The 22,435-nt window shown below is 39.2% G+C and overlaps 1 protein-coding gene across 1 annotated transcript in view; it reads left to right on the top strand.

The window, feature by feature from the left end:
• Positions 1-10,598: 10,598 nt before the first annotated feature.
• GRB14 (growth factor receptor bound protein 14) overlaps positions 10,599-22,435 on the top strand; it is a gene marked incomplete at both ends in the record, with an annotated part of 62,431 nt that continues 50,594 nt past the window's right edge. Inside the window, 2 exons of the mRNA XM_079539177.1 lie at positions 10,599-10,747; positions 11,253-11,385. Of these exons, the coding sequence (XP_079395303.1) occupies positions 10,599-10,747; positions 11,253-11,385 (282 nt within the window). The remainder of the gene's footprint in view (positions 10,748-11,252; positions 11,386-22,435) is intronic.

Here is a 22,435-nt window from a genome sequence, read left to right as displayed (position 1 = left end):
CCTCACTTCATTTCTCCTGCTTTACGTTGCAATGGACTGAACATGGGCAGTTGCTGCCCAGGCCCTGCAGTGAAGGTTCAGTAAAAGGCCAGTGGCAAAAAGTCTGTCAGCAGCTGTAGTCCTTCACTGCAGTCTTCCACAGTACTGCTGAAGCAACAGATTTTGCAGCTGCACAGGGCTGAGACTTACCAGAGGATGCCATGCAAGGCTCCATCTTTACAGACAAGGGATGTACAGACATCTAATCCCCAAGAGAAAAACAAAGAAACAAACAAAAAGACAACCAAGTAAATAATCTTTGTAAGGGAAAAGTGTAAGAAAAATAATCACCTAATCATGCTTCAAACTTCCGTAGGAACCGTAAACCCCTGCTTGGCTTTCGTATTTTCCTGTCAGGTACTTATATAGAAGAGAAGCTTCTGAGACACCATTTTAGTGGATCTATGCTTGAACTGGCATTGCAGGTGATCCAAGGCAGGTCTGTAGATACTCATTTACAGAGAAAGGCTGGGGTTGCCTATTGTACTCAGCTCAGTTGAACAATGATCTGAATGTGTCTGATTTTTGGCAAAGGTAGCCTAGGCCTCGCACTGCTCCAGAAGGAATCTTGCACTCTATTCTCCCAGGCTACTCCTCACAAGTATTTCAGGCCAATAAGTTTTTATTAAGAGCTATTGTGTTTTTAACGTTTTCCCTCACTCAGCTCTTCAATACTAAGCTTGAGAGGTCAGTTCTCAGTTCTAAGAGGCTGCCTCACCAAGGAGCACTGGTGGAAAAAGAACAGGGTTTGGAGACAAAGTCCTATCAGCTATTTACAAACAAGTCCATCACTGTATTTTTAGCTTCTGCAAATTTCCTACGCTAGCTGCTAGTATTAGGCACTGCATCCAGTTGATTCATTTATAGAGAATTTATCATTTGTGAATACATGAAGCTATCATTTTAATCTGGTGGTCTTTTCGATTTATTATGAGATAATCTGATAACTGGAAAGGCATCTAACAAACAGCTGACCAACAACTTTGTTAGAAGAAGTGTGGACAAAACTTCATAATGATAACGATCGTAACAATAGCTGTTCTCATTTCTCCGGATTGCTGAAAAATGCAAATTCAGACCTTTAATAATCGCTGTTCAAGCTTTCATTTCTGACAGCAAAGTGAAAGAGAAAAAAAAATCTTTCCGTCCAGGAAGATGTAAAAAAGGCTATCAGCTCCTTTAAAAAAAAGATCGCTTCATTTTGTTGGAAGAATTTAATAAATTAAGTCTAAGAGAGAAAAAATACTTATGGAGAACCTTTTCATTTTGCTTTAAAATGTCTTTTTTTTTTTCATTTATGTTGATCACTTCAATGATTCTGTTCTCATGATTTGGGAATTTTATGCTGTGCTCATTTAATTCAGCTTTAATTTGAATTGAATAAAATGCTGGCTAATCAGCTAACTATGATGAAAAAATACACATACAGCTTAAACAGAAAGTGTTTGAAATATACAAAAAAATCCGTAATACACTTCAATATACATCTAATAGATTTTAATGGTATAATTATTTCTGATTTGTTATGCAGCTATATATATTTTAGAGACTGCTGTGTAAGAATGTATTTGAAAATAAAACGTAATGAGGGTGTAATACCATATTCATTGGAAAAACATTAATATAAAAAATGTTACAAGAAAATGATGGAATGTATACCTTTGACTACATGGTGACTTCACAAACATACTTCACAGCAAATTAGATTTCCTTGACTGGTGTTGTGGTTACAATGATATAATTCATGTTTCGTAACTCTGAAGAAATAATGAAGGCATTGTAACCAGAAATGTGTCAATTTGAATAAATTTATTATGAATTGCTTTGGTTTTAAAAGCTCCCAATATGTTGCAATAGAAGCCTACATCCTTGCTTGAGAGGCAGCCAAACTATCTGTAGAAAATGGGTTTTTAATGTCTTAACAAATTACTTAGTGGTAAATTTTCCTCTCAAATAAGCAAAAGGAGAAATGTTCTGTAAATGCTATCCTAATAAAAGAGATTGCAATATATGTTTCTTTTAAAGCCACTTTGAAAGAAGACTGGTGTCATATTTAGATGGTAAATTCTTGTTGCTCATGGAAACTCAAAATATTGTGGAAAATGTACACCCATTTTTGCCTGAATCTAAGTTGCAATGAAGCAAAACAGCCCGTGCAAAAATTAACCCTATTCACTGATTGCATTACATTTGTGCTGAATGCAATAACAATGGGCTACTTCCGATATACTGAGAAATAGCTTCTCCCACTAAAATCATGCAGGCTCACAGAATGTAAATAAGAATCTAGGCAAGGTACCTAACATGCACCACGTTTGAGGACTGTTCTGAAAGTAATGCCTCCTGTTTTACTATGTTTGCTCACAACATAATATCTCCTGTTTTATTATGTTGGCAGATGTTGATGGTGGTATGGCAACAGAGGTTGAACCTTTCCACCAATACTCAATTACATTTTATGTGACACATGTAACAGAGGGGCAGTCTGACAAAATGGCATCTGACATGGAAGTATGTATGAAGCAAAGGTGTGTCAATGAATTCTTCCATGCAGAAAAAATGGCACTCACTGACATTCACTGATGCTTGCTGTACGTTTCTGGAGACCAAACAGTAAATGTGAGTACAGTGAGGTGGTGTGCGGTGTGTTTCAACGGCAGTGACAGTGACATGAAAGACAAACCACATTCCAGATGGGCAAGCAGATTTGTATGAGTACAGAACACAGGCTCTTGTTCATCACTGCTGGAAATGCACAGATAATAGGGGAGACTATGTTGGAAAACAGTGTTTTGTAGCTGAGAATTTGCACTATCAAATAGTGTTATTGTGCTCTTAGTAACTGTTTTAGTTTCCATGGAAATAAGTAGGAGGCATTACTTTCGGAGTAACGTATATATGTTTGAATGATTAGGACATTTTAGTGACACAATCTGGCTTTTCTGATTTCTTGGCCAGAGGCCTGTGAAATTTTTCTATTTGCGATGTTAACATTAGTACTATTAAAAAAAATAATAATAAAAAAAAAAAGAAAAAGGCTTTTAAAATAGAGTGGCTACTGAACAACTCCAGAGCACTGCAGCTCAGTGCAGAATCACCTTTTAGACTAGCCTTAGAGATTACTGTCAGGAGTACTGAAGTATTAATATATTTTGCCTTCTTTATTTTTAGAAAGAAGAAACCTTTATAGTTATAAAGGAGGATGGCCTGATTGCTTGAGTACTAATTTTGGACTTGCAGTTTGCATTCCTTGCTCAGCCACAGATTCCACTAGATCTTTTGAAAGTCACTTAGCAAATTAATTGCACTGTCAGATTTGAGTTACCTAAGTCAGGAGGGAGTTCTCCCTAGTTTTCCATTGTAGTCACAGGATACAAAAAGTTCTTCTGGAATGGCTGTCAACACTAAGAGCCATAGTTGCTTTTAGTTGAACTCTGGAGTTCTGTCTCTCTCCCTGTGTTAAATCACCTCACTGCTGTGGTATCATGTATAAAGTCAGATACTCTAAATACCTACTTACTGCTAGTTTTTAAAGACATTCGGGCACATAAAGGTGCAAATGCTTACACGCCTGAATGAAGGGAAAAAATGCACTAAAATGTTAGGTGTCCTGATTTTGTTATAATTATGTTCATAATAAGTGATGAGATTGTTGTTGTTACATAGTGTTCCTAAATTTTGCATGAATAACTTTTTAATGTAAAAACTTCCAATTACTCAGCACAATGCTTTTAAAACATGAACAGCAGGTTTCTTTTTAAAGGTTTATTCCATACTATACTCCCTGAACATAGATTTCTTGGAAAAACTTTTGAGACAGAGCAAATACCATTTCTTTGTGTTAATGTTGGGGGATTTATTCATCACAAAGAGTCCTAAATGCCCTATCAGGTGATGTATTAAGATAGTGGCAGATACTATCCAATATTTGCAGTACCAGGAATCCCAGCTGGTCAGATAAATGTTTGTTTGTTTTACTTTCTGTTATTTGGGAGCGGTGTAATTTCTGCATAGTTAAAGTCCAGCCAAGCTTTCCATTCCAGAGCCCATTTTCAAAGCATTTTGAATTGCACAAGCACAGGTATGTTGATTTAATATTGCTTTTGCTGTGTTAGGACTAGTGCAAATTTGTGGGTGCAAATCTGGGCTATGTCATTCTAATGACTTGAAGAAAAAAATTTTGAAGAAAAAAATCAGTAGAATTTCATTTCGTTTCATAAGTTCATAGACAATCTATATTGTAAGCTGCATGTTGGAGAAGCAGAGAAGAAACAATGTAAGTAAAATTTAGGCACCTAAACACAAGTGTCTGCTGCCATATTTAGCGTCCAAGAATAGCTAAAACACATACTGGGCTGTCACATATGACAGCAGATGAACACGAAACCCATCTCTCCCTAGGACAAGGTAGAATAGGTATTTAAATTAGTAGAAGTTTGCATTTAGGTAGATGAGTCACTGTACATCATTTTTTTTTCAAAAATACATAATTCATTTTGACTATAAATTTCTTGTACCAAACTTGTACTTTGATAGCAGAATTTAAATACTAACCTATGTGAGTCTGACCATATATATATATTATTTTGCCCCAAATAGCTTCTCATCTCCCTTTCCCCTCATGCGTATCAGAAGGTAAGCTTTTGTACTATTGCTTCAGAGTCCTTGACAGCAACTCACAAATGGCTGGGATTTAGGAGTGGTGTGGTTGTATGTAAAAAGGTCTCCTTTTAGCACTACATTCCTTGGTGGTTTGGTTTTGTTTTGTTTGTTTTACTTAATGCTTGCATTTTGTTTCCCCATCTACAAAATGACTACTGTTAAAGGATCTCTAATCTGATCTCCCAACATGTCACCTCACCTGAATTTCTGTGCTCCAGATCAACACAAATGGTCTCAGATAGCATAGTAACACGCAGCCTTCCTTCCGTAGTGAATATGTTTGCGTACAACATTCTGAAGATACACATGGCCAGAAATTGGGTTCTCTCTTTGTATAAGGTATTCTAGAAAAGAGGATACAAAAAGTATCAGTAATACTCTACTGATGTGAAATACTACTTTTAAAATTTAACTACATATTTTCTCAGCTATGCGATACTTAAAGTTGTTCACTGTTCACTGTATTTATTCCAGAGGCACTAAGAAAACATTAGTTATCCCACGGATATATATAAGGGATTAATAGGAGCAGAGAAATGTATTCAAATAAAACTGTTTCTTCCACTGCAATACTGTAATTACGAGCATTTGGCAGTGTCATTAGTTCCCTGACACTTGACAATTCTCTTCCACAAATAACCGTGGCAGTATATTATGCAGTTCATCCATTCATAACTACCCAAAAGACTACACGTAGCCTACTGGGTTCAGACCCATTAGATGAAGGTTTAGTCAACATAATCCATCCACATGTAACATTCACCTGGATCTTTCACGGTTCTAATTGGAATGGAATTTTGTGCCCTAAAGATTTTCAAGGTTGGCCAGTGCAAATCACATCAGCTAGTGTACAGTCTATTATAGATGCTGCTGAATTATTGTTTTCATACAACTTTAGACTGAGGGAGCAGAAGCCGGTATATCATTTTGTCTGACCTGCATCTGACAGCCCCTGCATAACACCCAGTCATACCTATATCAAACCTCATTTTTTGCATTTAGCTACAAAGATCTATTTCTAAAATCATGAGATCTCATTTCGTTTTGATTGATCATCCTCAAAACCCTGCAATGAATTTAATTCTGTTCATGTGTTGCAGTTTAAGGTGACATTCCAGAAGGGAGATGTTCTGGTCTGAGGACAAAGCTGTCACAGGAAATCACAAAACTTGCTATTGAAAAAGCAAACACTGTTGTCAAAGCTAGAGGTAAAATCCACCCATAAGCTCAAGTTTCTTAAGAAAGTACTCTTAAGTATTCATACTTTTCAATAGAGAAAAATCCCAAGCCCAAACTAAGTAACAAGACACAGCACAAATCTGCTTCTAGATAGAAGTGTAGAAGGAGAACATTAAGTCAGGGGAAGCATTACTGTGCTGTGGTTTGTGCAAGCATGCATAGAGGAGGGAGGTTTCAGATTAGTTTGAATAGCAGCTTCTGGAAACTACTGGGCTCGGCATTACTGATTTAATACCTTGGAACCTTTTCCTTATCTGCAATGAAAGATACACATTTTAGCAGTAATTCTAAACCTAACATTCGATGTCAGCTATAACAACAGGCAAAACTCCTACAAAACATTCAACCACAGATAAACTTTCAAAGAGTTATGCATGACTGCCAAAAAGTTGACTACTGATATCTCCAAGTGTTTACGGGATAAATTTGGCTCTCTTGAAGTACTGCCCAAACAGATGGGCCAGTTGTCAAAGCTAAAAATGAGCTTCCAAAGTGCTCAAGAAGGCGCAATGACACCACCACAGTTGCTGATATCAGGACCACAAGGAAGAAAACTTAATGTGTATTCAGCATATTCTGAGTGCATTGATACAATGAAGTCACAAAAATTACAGATGGAGCTTGTAGAGGAAACGCTACACTGGGAGATAAGACTTGAGCATGGTTATAGCCTTGTATTGGGAAAATAAAAATACGTTGGTTCAACCTAGTAGGTTCAGTAGAAACAATTCTTTGCTATTGGTACTGTGACAGAAGATGGTGTAAAGTTGTGGTACTGTTTTTCTATGCAGAACCATGTTTAAGACACTATAGACATGTTTTTTAGACAAGTTTAAAAAAAAGCAGACAAAATACTTTGATTAAAACAAGGGATAACATGTGGAAGGGGGAAGTAAAAAAATCCTTCACAATTTTTAGAGATAATCACCAGATAGTTTGGATTTTTTAAACTTTGTCAGTAATACCTGTGAAAGCTTACTCTAATTAAAGGTGTAATTTTATCACATTAATCAAGTGCTGTGGTTCTAAATAGCATATGGGCTTTTGAGAACTGAAGAGCTTGATTTTCTGAAAGTGGGGTGCATACTGAATAGCTTGAATCTGTTTTTCAGGATGTATTTTTAATTTTACTTGAGAAACACCTGGATCTCACCAGGATAATAAAAAACTGACATTTTTTTAGAGAGAAAACAAACCTACTGAGTTGAAGATTGAAGAATGCCCAGAAATTAGGCTTTGAGGAAATGTAAGTCTTAGCTTCTCCAGTAGAATAGCCCTCATTCTAAGTATGAAAAAGTAGACTAGGCAGCTTAGGTATGTTCATGACAAAAATGAAGCCAATTCACACAGTTCAAGAAGTATTCTGGTGCTAGGACTTAGCAGAAATCTGCTAGCCTTTTATTACCAGCACTAGTAATTGTTCATCAATTACTGGGTTTGTTCTTGTTCAAAGAGAGAATTAAAATGTTACTCTCGAACAGAGTGCAGGTCAAATGCTCTCAGATCTTTTCAGTCAAACTCTGGCAATATCTCTTATTCTTACAGTTGTTCGAAAGGAGAAAGTCAGAAAAAACTAGTCCCACATTCTCATCTACACAATGCTTCCTATGCTACGCTGAAGCAATCCCTTAGGTCTTCCTGTGCCTCAGCTTTGTGATGACTGCATTGTCTAGTTTGTGCACAGAAAGCAGAAGGCAGAAGGATGGTCTACAAGAAGAATTTAAGAATTCTTAAATTACTACATTCAAGTGAAATTATAACAGCATTTCATTTTTTAAAAAATCTTTTTATACAAGGGGCTCTTTTGCTGCCGTGACTCATTAGAAACCTAGCAAAGTTATTTTGAAGCAAGTAAATATTTATTTGATAATATTCTAATTGTGTTGTTCTATTTGCTTTCCATTTAAAAACAGTTACGAGATGAAGCCTAAAGCACAAAAATCTACCATGTACCTCAATTTGTAGCTACAAAATAAATTGTCCAAATAGGCCGAAAACCTCAAAACATACTTTCCTTCCATGGTTGAGCTTTTTAAAACCTGATAGCTGCTTGAAGGGCTCTTATCTCTTCCTGAGCCCAGTTTTCCAACCAGAACACACACACAGTTGTCCTTCCTCCTAATCTTCTGAAGAAAGTGAAGCTTTGTATGCCACATACATATTTACAAGTGAATCAGTTAGACAGAATTAGTCTGGCCTGTGCAAATGTATAAAAGGATAGCCCTTTGGAAGCAACAAACAAATCAAATCAATCATCTGACAGTGTAAAATTCCGGATCTGTTTGCCAGTCTCTGTATATAAGAATTCTCAATCATCTCACACTTGCACTTCTGCTGTCAGCAGAACACAGAATGAACTGTTCTCAAGACAAGGGATCCTTAGTTTCATTGAAAAAAAAATATCCTGCAAAATCATCTGCAACTCAGCTAAAATGAAAACTGTGATTATTGCTTCTATTTCAGGGAAAAAAAAAAAGATATCTTTCTCCAATTCAAAATTTTGGCTTCTGTGGGAGAATTTCTTCAGTGGGCTCAGGAAAACAGAAAAACATGTTTATCCCAAAGCACTCTCTATTCTCATCAGTCAGATGTCAGCTCTGCTTCTGAGCGTGTTAAGGAAAATCAGGTTTCTACATACAGCTGTTTCTGCCAGGGCTTGAGCGCAACCTCTGAATTATTTTACCTCTCTATCCTATTCAATGGCTTACGTGATTTTACACATTCCGCTTCATGCTGTGAAACTGTTCTCCACGCAGCGAGGGGGTATTTTTATTGAGTAATAGGATGAACGCTGATAAGAACAGCCGTGGAGCTGCCACATGGTTGGCATCGCGTGTAGCTGAAGCAGAGCCGGAGCTTCCTCACGAGGAGCAAACCTTCCCGCTCTGCTCCGGGGAAGCTGAGGCCGAACGCGCGCCCTCGGCCCAGCTGGGAATGCAGCTCTTCCCCAAGCTGCCTGCTCGGCTTTAAGGAAACGGCTTTATTTCCCAGCTTTGCTCACTCCGCATTTCTGCGAGGCGTAATCGTGAATTCCCGACCTCACAGAGGGATCGGGCAGCTGCAAGGCGCTGAGAACGCTGCCGGGGCAGGCTGCCCGCAGACGGCAGCAGCGGCGGGTCCCACCGCGGCACGAGGGGCGGCCGAGGTGCCACAGACACCGATGAAGGAAGCCTTACTCAGCGACCAGGCGCGGAGGCCGAGCCCCGCGGCGGGCGGTACCCCGCGCCGTCGCCGCCGTCGGGCGCCGCTCGGCACCACGCCGCCCCCTCCAGCAGCGACGGCCCGTCCCGATGCCCTGAGGGGGGCAGCTGACGCGAGGGCCGCGCACCTGCCCGCGCCGCCCGGTCCCGCCGCCAAAGAGGAGGCGGCCGGGAGGGCGCGGGTCGCCGCCTCCTCCCCCTGCCCGCCGCGGCGCGGAGCCGGCGGCCGCCCGCCCCCGCCGCCGCCCGCGCACGTGTGTGCCGGGGAAGGCGCTCGGTGCGGCTCGCCGCCCGGGCGGCGCTTACCCCCCTCTCCTCCACCTCCTTCCTCCTCCGCGGCAGAGCAGCCTCCGCCCGGCGGCGCCGGGGCCGCCGGCCGACGTGCCGCCCGCGCGCAGCCGGGACGTCCCCGCCGCCGATGGCCGCCCCGTGGCCCGGTGCACCGCCCGGCGCCGGACGGGCTGCAGAGCTCGCGGGCAGCGGCTCTCGCGGCACGGTACGCTGCCCCAGGCCGCCGCCCCGGGCTCCGAGCGGGGAGCCGCCGCCGCCCCCCAACAGGTGAGGCTTTGGGACGCCGGGAGGGCGCTGTGGAAGGACGGACGGCCGGGCACGACTTGCGCGGGGTGCGAAGTTGCCTCGCGGTGCTGCAAGCGCTCGGCTCCGCTGCGGGAGGGGCTGGCGCTGAGGGGAGAGGTAAAGGCGGGCGGGAGGGCTCCCAGTCCCAGCTCCTGGCCCCAGAACGCGCTGAAAAGTTGTGAGGTGAGGTTATACGAAATGCAGTTGATGCGGAGCATCTCCCACTGTTCCCTTTTCTTAAAAGAGGTTTCTCAGTTTGAGGTGAAGAAAGGTGGCGTTGCCCGCTCGGGGCGAAGGGAGCCGCTCCTCCTCAACAGGCAGCGCCGGGCAGAGCGAGCCCTCTTCGTGCCGCCGGGCTGGAGCCGCTAGGGCTGACCATTCAAGCCATGGAGCTCTGGTTTTGGGCGAGGAACGTGTGACTGGGCTTTTTATGACGCATCTGATCGGTTTTGGTAGACTGGAGTTCAGGATGTATCAAAAGACCGCATACGACAGATAGTTTCTACTCTTTTTTTTTTAGTGCTCAGTACCACTTTAAGTGAAGGTTCTGCGTGGGTTTCCATTAAGAGATCCATTGCTGTTCCACAGTTACTGTACTCTGATGGTTTCCTACACTTTTGTACCAATCAGTATGCAACATCTAGAATAACACCGATGAATGTAATAAATACTAAGCTTGGAGCTATCAGCTCACACATGCAGAAGGGTCTAGTTATCTGTTGGCAGGTTAAAATACCTGGGGTGTTTTGGGTCCTGCTCCCCAAATGAAATCAAGCAGAAAAAGTGCTCCTTGATATTTTCTGTATAAGACGGCCATGTCCTGTAATGCAGCAGCGTCTTATTTCACCGTCTTATTAATGTAATATTTTGAGCCAGTGCCTAATGGAACTCTTCTGCAAGTATAGTAGTGATTATCTTCCCAACTCTTGCAAGTGCTGCTTGCTGATATTTGTGACGCAATTAGATTTAAGTCGCCAGAAACTACTGAGCCATTTGTATTGTGGTGGGGTTATGGAGATTCAAACACAAAAGTAATTGGAGACAGAAATGAGTGTATTGTTCTGCACTGTTCTGTCTTGTCAATCACTTTGACTCCTGGTTCTGGAGGAAAAAAAGTTTCTATTTGATGAATATGTAGTTGTGATGTGCTTGGGAAGTATTACTGAGAAGTTACATGCATCCGCTGTTGTAATATTTGTACATAGGGAATGGCATGAATACAGGAACAACAAAATATTTACCAATGTCCTTAGGAGCCAATGTAAATATATCCATGCTCTTACTCTGCAAAGACTTACCCGTATTCAAACAACTTTATATTCAGAGCTGAATACTTGGATTGCTTTCAAGTAGAATTAAGCACTGTATGTTAATAGATTCAGCCTACTGATTAAAAAATAACCGTACAAGAAGCTAATTGCTGCAACCAGCAACTATCGGGGTACTGGTGCCTTAGCATGGCATGCAATGTAGTTGATTACTGCAATTTTAATGGCAGTTTTTGTGATAGTTCTTATTCTGTATTTTATTGAACAGGAGAAAAAAGACAGACGGCAAGATTTTGGAAATCCCATCAATTCCAAATCCTTTTCCTGAGCTATGTTGTTCTCCATTTGCATCAGTTTTGTCAGCAAGTCTGTTGCCCAAGGCAACTTCAAGAACTAAACAGGTAAGATTCATAAATTATTACTTGACGAATACTAAACCGTTTTCATGAAGGCTTGAAGAAAACCCAAGTTGCCTATTACAATATTTTTTTAATAAGGATGTTCCATATTTCTGTAATTTGGTGTAATTTTCTAAGTAGACCATTACTGGTTATAGAAAATGAGGTTTCAGAATCTGACAGTTCTTTCACAGACCGAAAATGTGACTCTGCAATTTTTTTTTTTTTTTTTTTTATAAAGTGGGACAAGGAGCAGACAAAATTTTACATCCTTAAATAAGAAGTTGATTTCTTTCTTCCTCTCTACCTTCAATTATTGTCATTAGTGCTATAGCATGGAGGGTTTTAACAATCACTCAACAGCTCTTTTTATCTGGAGGTCTAATTTTGCTAGAGTAATTGAATGAAAAAGTAACTGCCAGGAAAGGAATAAACGCTGGGCATGGCTGTGTTTTATCTGTGTGTGCATAGTTGATATTATATATAAGTGTGTATCTGTGTATATTTTGTACGCATGTTTACAATTATTGTTAAGCATGTATATGACATATGTCTTGTTACTATGCTTCTATAAATACCCTAAAATGTAAGCAAAGGGGAGTTGCGAGGGGGCAGACTGACAGCCCTGCTGTGCTCCTAGTGCAGCATATTCCTTGTCCCAGGCAGGGATAGAGGATAAAGAGGAGGAGCTTCCAATTAATGGGGGTTGCTGATGTTGAAGATTTATCTTACTCTTTAAAAATTTACCTGTCTCATTTCTCTGTTCTTTTTTTTGAGACTGGAAAGAATTCTGACATGGAACATTCATGAGATTAAAGGTGCTACCTCTTTCACATTGCGTGTTTCGGTGGTCTGTGAGATCTCTGTTCTAATAATTTTAGGGGCAATAATGAAGGTGTAAAAGCTTACACTGCTGATATTTATTCAGGCTTTTTTTTTTTTTTTTTTTTTTTTCTTTTTCCATCACGAATTTGTATGGAAGTTAAGGTTTCTTGTAGTTGTACTGTCTTTGTTGACTTCTCTGAAAGTGACCAGCCATGGTTGTTTCTGTGTATCTGCTATAAAGAACAGATGCTAGAGACTCACCTAGCAAATTTTGGGTTGATGCATTAATGAGATCCCTTTCTTTTCCTCCTTTCTTTCTTTTTTCCCTCTCTTATGTTTGGTAAACTCCACAGATTCTTTCTTGCCATGTATTACATATTCTCTAAAAATAACTGTAGCGGCTTTCTAGACTGTTTGCACTGCTTTTTTTTCTTTCCACCAACAGAGTACTAATGTGAAGTATTTCTGGTCAGTTTATATGTAAGCATGGCTGATACAGTAGTGTAGAATCATGCTAGTTTCATGCCTGGGCAAGGCTGAAGTATTCATAGTCTTTTCACAGAGGCAGGAAAAACGCCGTCTTTCAAGAATAGAAGGACTGGAAGCCACATTTAAAAAAATTTGTTCAAAATACTCATGTTGCTAGCTTAAATTGTGCCCATTGTGGTGATCTTTTTGCTTGCAACTGAAAGGTATGGATTTCCCAAGCATGAATTAATATGCAAAGGTCAGCTGTCTGCTTTTGTGGCCTGTCATGGTTAAAATTACTGACTGGTACAATCAGTTAAGCCAGCTAAATGTGAGCTTCAGGTTCTCAGAAGCTGAAGTTCCTCTCTTGACAGATTTCACTTCTGTTTCTTAAGCACTCTTGTTATACATTTTATGACCGTTTCTCCTTGCAGTCCTTCCATTTCTCCTGGTTTTTCACTAAAGAATATAGTACTCTCTGGTAGAAGGAGAAATGAAAACAGCTGGTTACTTAACAAGGTGAGTTAAAACAATAATAGCATGCATGGAAAGCCTGATCCATTTTCCAGAGTGCTGAAAAATTTAGAGTCTTTATGTTTTCTGGAGGCATTCTTACATGACCACAAGTTACTGTCCACAGGCCTTTTACCTAGGTGTGGAGAAACTGTGTTGGGCGAGGTAGAGCATTAGGCAGACTCAGCATGACTGGTCTTTTGTTATTAATCTAATGTTATTAAAGTCTAAGTGTGAATGGCAGCTATTGAGTTAAACTCATATATCTGAAATTCAAGTTGAAGTCTTCTAATATCTTTGTGAAATTACTTAACTGTGAAAAGGAGAGGGAATGAATGCTAAGTGCATCTGCAAATAGGAGGAGCATACCGGCTTTGGCTTTGACTTCCAACAGTTGGCTGTGGAGGCCGTGCTTGGAAGCGTGGTATTTCCATACCATGTTCGGGTTTTGTCTACTTTGCAAAAACTCTGTCTGCACGCACCTAATCAGTGTGCATTGAAGCCTCTAACTGAATGTAGCCCCAAGGTCACGCTTATTACTGTTGCAGTTTCCTAACTTTTAAGATAAGTGAGCTAAAACTTAAGCACTCTTTTTTCTTGTTCTTCTACTACTTTTTTGTTCTTTGTATACAGTGTTGACAGCTGCCAGAATATTTGAATATTTTCTGCTGCCTCTGTGATGATCTACATATGTTTTCAATTATTCTTATTTTAGATTGCTTTCTCTTTGATTTAGTTTGTGCTATGCTTTTAATTTCAGGAATAATAAAGAAAAATTACAGAGTGGGTTTCTCCTTATATCTAATAGATAACTATTACCAAAATACGTGTTTCTAAAATACTAAAAAAAATGAATGTGCAACTCTTTTGTCTTACTTTTATCTCCAGAAGATATATTCTATTTCTAAGGAATAAAAGAAGTTTTCAGAAATATCTATTGGTGCCATTACCACTCTCATAACATCTATGACATTTGAAGGGGTGGGATACTTAAATATCTTTCTTTTTCAAAATATATTACTAACGTTATTTTGAACTCTTATTTTCCTAAGCTGAAGTTCTTACTGTCTTTTCACGGTCCATTACCACGAGCCTTTTAAAGCTTTTAAAGCATTGAACGTGCTGCTTGAACAGCATGTCTGTTTGTGGGGCTGACTTACTGGAAATAAGTTTGTAAAAGCAAAATAGTAAAAGCCACATAGCAGAATAGTGGGTTGCCTCTGTGCTTGGAAAGTGGGACATCTGTGTGTCTGAACGTTGTTCAATCTGTCTCATCAACACAGCTGTTGGTCTCCTTGTTTCTCCTCTGTTTGGGAAGTGTTTTGTTTTATATTCTCAGATTTATAATCCCAACATGTTAACAGTAATTAAAACAAGCTTACTTTCAGAGGCAAACTTGATTATTTATTGTCTTTCTTCCTTTTCCCCTCGCTTTCCATCTCTTTCCATGGATTGTCAATATTTCTGGTCTCTTGGTCTCAGAAGAAAAGTGTGAACTGCAACTCCCAGAAGACTTCATTTTTCAGTTTTCTGTTTGGAGGGAAAGATAAAATGATCTGATAGTCACAAGACTTCCCTCTTTGCTGTCTGTCTGCTTTACCTACAACATTAGAGTAAGGACTTCAGTTTTGGAAATTCTTCCTCATCTTATTTGATTTATTAGTTTCAGTTCCAATCACATTGTATTATACTGTGTTATCTCACATTACACCACTATATTTAGTAAACTAAGTTTTTTTCCCTTGTCTCATTGCTACTGTTTTCTTTCATCCAGGTTCATCTCCCTACCTTTTCACCAAAAAGTGAGTGACTTTTTAATATCCTCACCCTTAAGAGGGTAATATGGAGATGAAATCAACAGCTGAATGTATGGATAGTAAAACCATTTTGTGGATTATATAATTTACTATGTATGAAATCATCAAATTTGGTGTCCTTAGAAGAAAAATAGAAGGGGATTGAGTGCTTTTGATATAAATAGGATTTTACTTGATGGAGCAGCTTATTCTGGATGTCATCTCTAAGCAAGTGCATGAGAAGAAGATTATCAGAAGCTGTGGAAGTAGTCTACATGGATTTGCCAAGGGGAAATCATGCTTGACCAATCTGGTAGCCTTGTATGATACTGTGAATGGCTCAGTAGACGGGAGGAGAGCAGTGGATGCTGTGTACTTTGACTTCTGCAAGGCTTTTGACACTGTCTCCCATAACATCCTCTTAAGCAAGCTCAGGAAGTGTGGGATAGGCCAATGGTCAGTGAGGTGGTCTGAGAACTGTCTGACTAGCAGAGCTCAGAGTGTTGTGTGCAGTAGTGCAGAATCTAGTTGGAGGCTGTAGCTAATGATGTTCCCCAGGATCCTGTGTTGTACAACATCATCAGTGACCTGAATGAAGGGATAGAATGCACTCTCAGCAAGTTTGCTGAGGATGCAAAGCTGGTGTGTGGCTGACACACACCAGAAGGCTGTGCTGCCATTCAGCAAGACCTGGACAGGCTCGAGACTTGGGCGGATGGGAACCTTTTGATGTTCAACAGGGATAAATTCAGAGTCCTACACCTGGACAGGAATGAGTGCATGTGTCAGTACAAGTTAGGGGCTGAGCTGCTAGAAGGGAGCTGTGCAGAGAGGGACCTGTGTGTCGTGTTGGAGAACAGGTTGACCATGGGCCAGCAGTGTGCTCATGTGGCCAAGAAGAGCAATGACACTGACATCGTGGGGTATATTAAAAGGTCAGTGGTGTGCGTTAAAAGGCCAGTGGGGTGCACTAAAAAGAACGTGGTGAGCAGGTCGAGGGAGGTGATCCTCCCCCTCTACTCTGTCCTGGTGACAACACATCTGGAGAATTGTCAAAAAAGACAGTTATGTTCTGGAGAGAGTCCAGTGGAGGGCTGCAAAGATAATGAGGGACCTGGAGCATCTCACTTATGAGAAAAGACAAAGACATGGAACTGTTCAGCCTGGAGAAGACTGAGGACAGATCTTATCAATATTTACAAACATCTAAAGGCCAGGTGTCAAGAGAATGGGGCCAGGTTCTTTTAAGTGGTGCTCAGCAGTAGTACAAAGAGCAGCAGGCACAACTTGGAACATAGGAGTTCCATATGAGCATGAGGAAAGGCTTTTTTATTTTGAGGATGACAGAGCCCTGAAACAAACTGTGCAGAGAGATGGTGGAGTCTTGTTGTCTGGAGATACTCAAAACCTTTCTGGACACTTTCCTCTGAAACCCAATGTAGAGAAGTTGGTTTGGAAGTGGTTTTGGACTAGATAACCTCCAGAAGTCCTTTCCAACCCCTATGATTCTATGCTAAGAGCATAGTGGGAAATGTTGCCTTTTTTGACAATATTTTAAGTGTTGGCTGTTGTTAGATGAAACCAGTGAGCTCACGTATGGAAACCTAATTGTGTCTTGGAGTTCATGTTCTGTAAGAACTGTCAAGGAACTGAACATGTAAAACAGTTGTGCATTTCCTGTTTTAATTTTCAAAATTAGTAACTAGTACTATTGCCTCCAATAAAGATCAAAATGGATATAAGTGGGGGAAAATGTTTCTTGTAGGAAATGATAACTTTCCATTCATTAGTATACTTTCAGCTTTCTTTGGTCAAATGAACTAAAACTAACTTGCTGTATATTTAATATTAATTTTTAAGTCTTCCTGAAAGCAAAACCTGAATAACTTGCATTGGAGTGCCAGTTCTTCCCCTGTTCAAGGATAAGCCAAAGAGGTATTTCATCACAAAAGTAGTTCAAGGTAATTAGTGCCTTGTTTCTTTAAATTCAATTAGAAGTGCAAAAATAAATCTGAAGAGAATCTCAAGGGGAAGAACACTCAATTTTTTTTTTTTTTGGATGTTTTCTTGCCTCTTTTGTCTTCATTGATATTCTAAACAAGTAGATATTGTTATCGTTTAGAATCCAAATCCAGATACTCTCACACTGTTATTTCCAGGAAATCATTTGTATAAAAAAAAAAAACCTCACATACATATTTGATTGTATGTGGATCAATCCAAAAGTAATGCTTCGTATTTATTTCCAAGGAAACTAATTCATCAGGAGAGCACAATAACACTGTTTGATGGAGCAAATTGTCATCTACAGAACACTGTTTTTCAACATAGTCGCCACCATTAGCTGTGCATTTTCACCTGTAATGAACAAGAGACCACATGATAAGCTTGTAAAAAATGTGTGTGTCTGACTGGAACCTGGCTTGTGTTTCACCTCGCTTTTGCCATTGCTGAGATGCACCACCACCGCACTGTGCTCACATCCACTGTTGGGTCTCCATAAACATTCAGCAAGCACTGATGAATGTCAATGGGTGCCATTTTTTCCACATGGAGTAATTCAGTGATAGCTCTTTGCTTCATGCACCCTTCCATGTCAGACACCATTTTGTCAGACTGCCCCTCTGCTGCCATCTGTTGCACAGCAACAAAATGTAATGGAATATTGGTGGGAAGGTTCAGCCTCTGCTGCCATATTTCCAATGTACACCTCTGAGATCTTGGCCCAACATAATAAAACAAGAGATGTTACTTTTGGAGCTTGCAGTTGAATGTCACTTCCCTTTTTTGTGTTAACAGATTTTCACATAAAGCTCTTTGGCAAAGAACTGAGAGCAACTTTATGGCAAAAAGTGGATGTTTCTTTAAATGTTTCCTCTTCTAATTTTACATTTTATAGTGAGCTTTGACTGTTGTAATTGAAGTCAAATTTCTATTTTTTTACTGTTATAATTCAGGGTCTTCTAGTGTACCCTCTTGAAACCTCATTCTTGAAAGTTTTACAGATAATTCTGTTAACAGACATAAATTGCTAAGGAGATGATACTTAAACTTTTAGTGATAGATGTTTTTGGCTGAAATACTCTTGTATTCTCTTGACTTTTAAACCAAGCAAAAGCACAAGCACTTTTATTGACCTGTAATAATTGACAGATTTTCAAGCAAGTAGTCTTTGGTATGCTAATATAGAGTACGTGGCTTACAATATTGACTAACTTTGCTGTTGCTTTAATGCTTTTAGAGCTTACTTTGAAAACTGGAAATATTTATTTATTTATCTATTTATTTAGTGCTATGTCAAGCTTTATTCTGGGTATGTAAATGACTGCTCGTTAGTGTAACTGTGTTAGTGTGTACAGTCTTCGTGTAGACAAGGGCTAGTTTGTGCCCCTGTTTCCTCACAGTAGCCTTTTTCTTCTATTTTCAAGCTTTGAAGGATAAGAACTCTTTTCTCATGTTTGTTTCCTATACTCTTAGTAGGGCTGTCAAGTGAATAATTCTGTTGTTTGTTCTTACAATGAACAGTATGTTATGGCATCTAATGTGCATTTTGGACACTTGAAGGGAAAAAATTCCAACCTTGTAGGACACAGATGCAGAGTGGTGAGGCACTTCCATCTCCTCTTAGTCTATTCTACCTGTGTTATCTGTGCACAAAATTGTGCCTGAACACCCTAAATTGATTAGTTCTGGAAGATTATGCCAGAGGTACCCATCATTATTTTTTGTGTATTTACTTTCTCTGTCTGTATTAGATGTAAGGAGGTCTGGAAACTGCGGTTTAAATAGCGTTGCTCCAGGGTTTGCACTATTTTTAACTGCCTGAGGGTTGAAATATCTTTTCCAACCAAAAGATGCATTAGTTAAATTTACTCTGTAATTCCAGTCCGTCTGTTTCTTGCCAGATTTCTTTCCAGGCTGGAGAGCATTGCACACATTCTCTTTTATCAGTTCTTAGTCTTTTTTCATTCCAGCTCCTAAACAAGTCTTAAATTACACAAAAAAGACAGTTTGAGATGCAGAAGGGGAAAAGTCTTTCCAACCAGTTTACAGACTAACAGAAAAAACATCCTACAAAGAGCTGACTTAGAGAGCTCAAGATTTTTATTTGAAGTCTCTAATATGAGACCAGATTCAGTTGGTCTCCCTTTTGCAGTGACTCAGCTGGTGGTTTTTGCTCTAGTTTCCATGCTCTGTTCTTTGTTTAAAGGGCTGTTTCCTCCCATCAAGGAGAGGTTTGTTGCTGTTACATTAGATTAAAGTTATTTAGAGTACTATTACAACTTGTCATTTTAAGGCACACACCTATGTGCTTTGACTAGTCATCTTGAAACTGGAATAAAGTTACAGGTTTATTTAGACAAAAATAAGGAGGCAGAGCTGAACAATTTCAGAGTTTAGCAATAAAGGATATTGCCTGGCTTATATTCAAGTGGCCTGGCTGAAGCATCACCTTCATAATAATCCTGTGTTTATGTCCTGTGTTTTTGCAGTTTTTTACATTGGTTCATTCATTATTGCATTTTTTTTTTTTTAATGCAGAAAAGAAACTTCTTTCTGTGAAACTTGGGATCAACTCTTAATGTTATTACAAATTAACCTTGTACTTTGTTCCTTTGTTACTGTCCAAAAACAACCCAAGCAAACGTTCTAGCTGGTAAAAAGACAAGCTATTTTTGTTTGTTTGTTTATTTTTTTCCCCATTGTAATGTACAAACAAACAAGGTCAAACTCTACTGGTTTCTAAGGTATTGCTTCTGTAATCTTGTTCTAATTCACTTTTGTCAGAATTATTATTTTTTATTATTATTATTTTGTATTTGTAGCATTAAAAAAACAAACAAAAAAAATCATCAGTACTGTCAAAGATTCTGGTCTTATTTTTGCCAATGTTTGTCAAATTTGAATGATTTTGGTCATTTTTTTTGGTATTTGATTATTTTAGGCTTCATCAACTTGAAATTCAAAACTGAAGTTTCATATCTTCTCTATTAGGACATTTTCTCAGTACAATAAATTGCCTCCTCTGAATCATTTGAGAAGGTATATTTGGAGTAAGAAACCTGGTACACTGCAATAGCTTCTTTGTGAAGAAAACCTCTGTAAATATATAAACTCTGATTCTCCAGAAATCTGTGCTTTGGTATTCATCTCCTGAATTCTGACCTGATCACCTGAGATTTTGGTTCCATGATCTCTCCAAAGTGCGATACAAGTATGTGGTCATTGAAGCAGACAATGGTAAAAACGCTCTCAATTTCTTCAAATATACAAAAGACTTGACAGTTGAAGCCCACTAAAGCTGCAGGGAACTTCCACTTTAATGTTGCCGAGTTTCTACCGATAACTCAGCTTTATTCACTTTAGCTTTAAAAGATTAACCTCTGACCAATGGAGCCTGAATCCTCATAGTTTTCAGAAGGAAGATGTGGTAGGTACTAACATTGTTCTTACTCATAAGTGAAGCCAGGAACGGCTACATTTGTATGAAGACAGGAGAACTGAGATGGTTAGTCCATTCTGTTGCAGCTCTGCACCTTTCATTGACAGATCCATGAAGCAGATATTTTTTGAGGCAGCTCCTCATTGGTGGTATTGTCAGTGAGTGAGTGATACTCTTGGGAAGGGGATGCCAAACGACAGTATTACAGCACCAGAAAGCTAATGATATCTTCTCTTTATGGAATGCTGTCTGAGCTGTCTTTTGTTCCAAACAGATTAACATTCCTATCTGACTTCAAAGGATGCACAGTTTGGGTTATTAGAACAGTGCTTAATAACATTCATAATTTTGTATCACTCACTCTAGGTTATCATTAAGATGGATATTGAAAAATTTTGTGGATTGCTGTTTAAAGTCCTGACTCTTGAAGCTGTACTATTCTTAAAGTATTGAGAATTTTCTCCTCCCCCAGTTACTGGTTTTTTTTTGTTTTTTTTTTTTTTTAATTTACAATCTGAAAAGACTTAAACAGCAGTGTTTTGAAAGTGAAGTTCTAGATGTGCATGCTGGTTACAAGAAATAGATGGGAACTTACTTGTGTAAGTATCTGGAGTGATAACTCCAGAGCCACTAGTACAGTGTTTGTCTGGGTTTTTTTTCTCCCCTAATTTTTGCTTCATGGTCTTTTTGCTCTTTACAGAGGTAATCTTTATGCTACAAGGGCTGCTCCAAAAGTAATGCCTCCCATTTTGTTATCAGAGGCGTCAGAGGCAGTATGGCAGTAGAGGCTGAACCTTCCCACCAGTATCCCATTACATTTTATTGATGTGTAACAGATGCCAGCAGATGGGTGGTCTGGCAAAATGGCATCTGACATGGAAGGGCTTATGAGGCAAAGAGGTATCATTGAATTCCTCCATATGGGGAAAAATGGCAGCCATTGGCATTCAGTGATGCTTGCTGTGTATTTATGGAGACCCAACAGTGGATGTGAGTACAGTGAGGTGGCAGGTGATGCTTTTCAGTAGCAGCGGCAGCAACAGTGGTTTTCCATAAACTACTGCAGATTTTTATGAGCTGGTAGGTAGTCTCTTGTTCATCACTGGTGAAAATGCAAAACTAGTGGTGGCAACTATGTTGAAAAGTAGGGTTTCATAGCTGAGAATTTGCTCTATCAGACAGTGTGTAGTTGTGCTCTTTGTATGTGTTATAGTTTTCATGGAAATAAGTAGAAGGCATTACTTTCAGACTGATCTGCTTAAAATCAAATATGTATTTGAGGGTTTGGGATTTTTTTACAAATATTGAAATATATGATTTCATATAATATATAAGATTTATATAAGATATATAAGATATCTTATGTAAGATATATATAAGATATATAAGATTTCATATAAGATGAGATACATCTTTCAATGGGATTTTTTGGGTCTTAGGGATTCCAAAGTTTTCTAGCAGCTGATCATTTTATTAACAAGATGGGATGTTTCTCCAGCAAGTGGTAAAATCTCGTAATCATAAGCAGGAGGTGGCTGTTGACCATTGCTCATATTCTCCTTTTTGTCTTGAGAATGTTTAAAACGATTACTTCTAAGGGAATTAATTCCTTTATGAATGCCTTCAATTAGGGAATAAAGATAAAGGGAAATCTTCAGGACAGCATACTTAATTAAGTAAGCCTCTCATGTTAAAGTACTGATAGGAGTCACCTCAAATAGGAAGATTAAAAAAAAATGCTAATCAGGCCAAAGAAAATTTTGCAAGAAGGACAGCTGTGGGAGGAGGAATTAAATGGGAGAAGAAATTAGACCTCTGCTCTGATAACAGCATGAACTTTCTTTTCTCCAGCTTCAGTCACAGAACATTCATTTACATTTAAGAAGCTCGTATTTAGCCCAATAGCATTCATGATATTTAATACTCAAATCTTGAGAGAGAAATGTATATTGGTTATCTTAGAGATGTGCCTGTGCTTCCAATTTGTGTACAAATGGATTGTTCCTGC

The sequence above is a fragment of the Tetrao urogallus genome, assembly GCF_951394365.1.
Source record: "Tetrao urogallus genome assembly, chromosome: 8".
Taxonomy (NCBI): Eukaryota; Metazoa; Chordata; class Aves; order Galliformes; family Phasianidae; genus Tetrao; species Tetrao urogallus.
The sequence above is the reverse complement of the archived record's forward strand: the minus strand, read 5'-3'. Positions and strand labels throughout refer to the sequence as shown.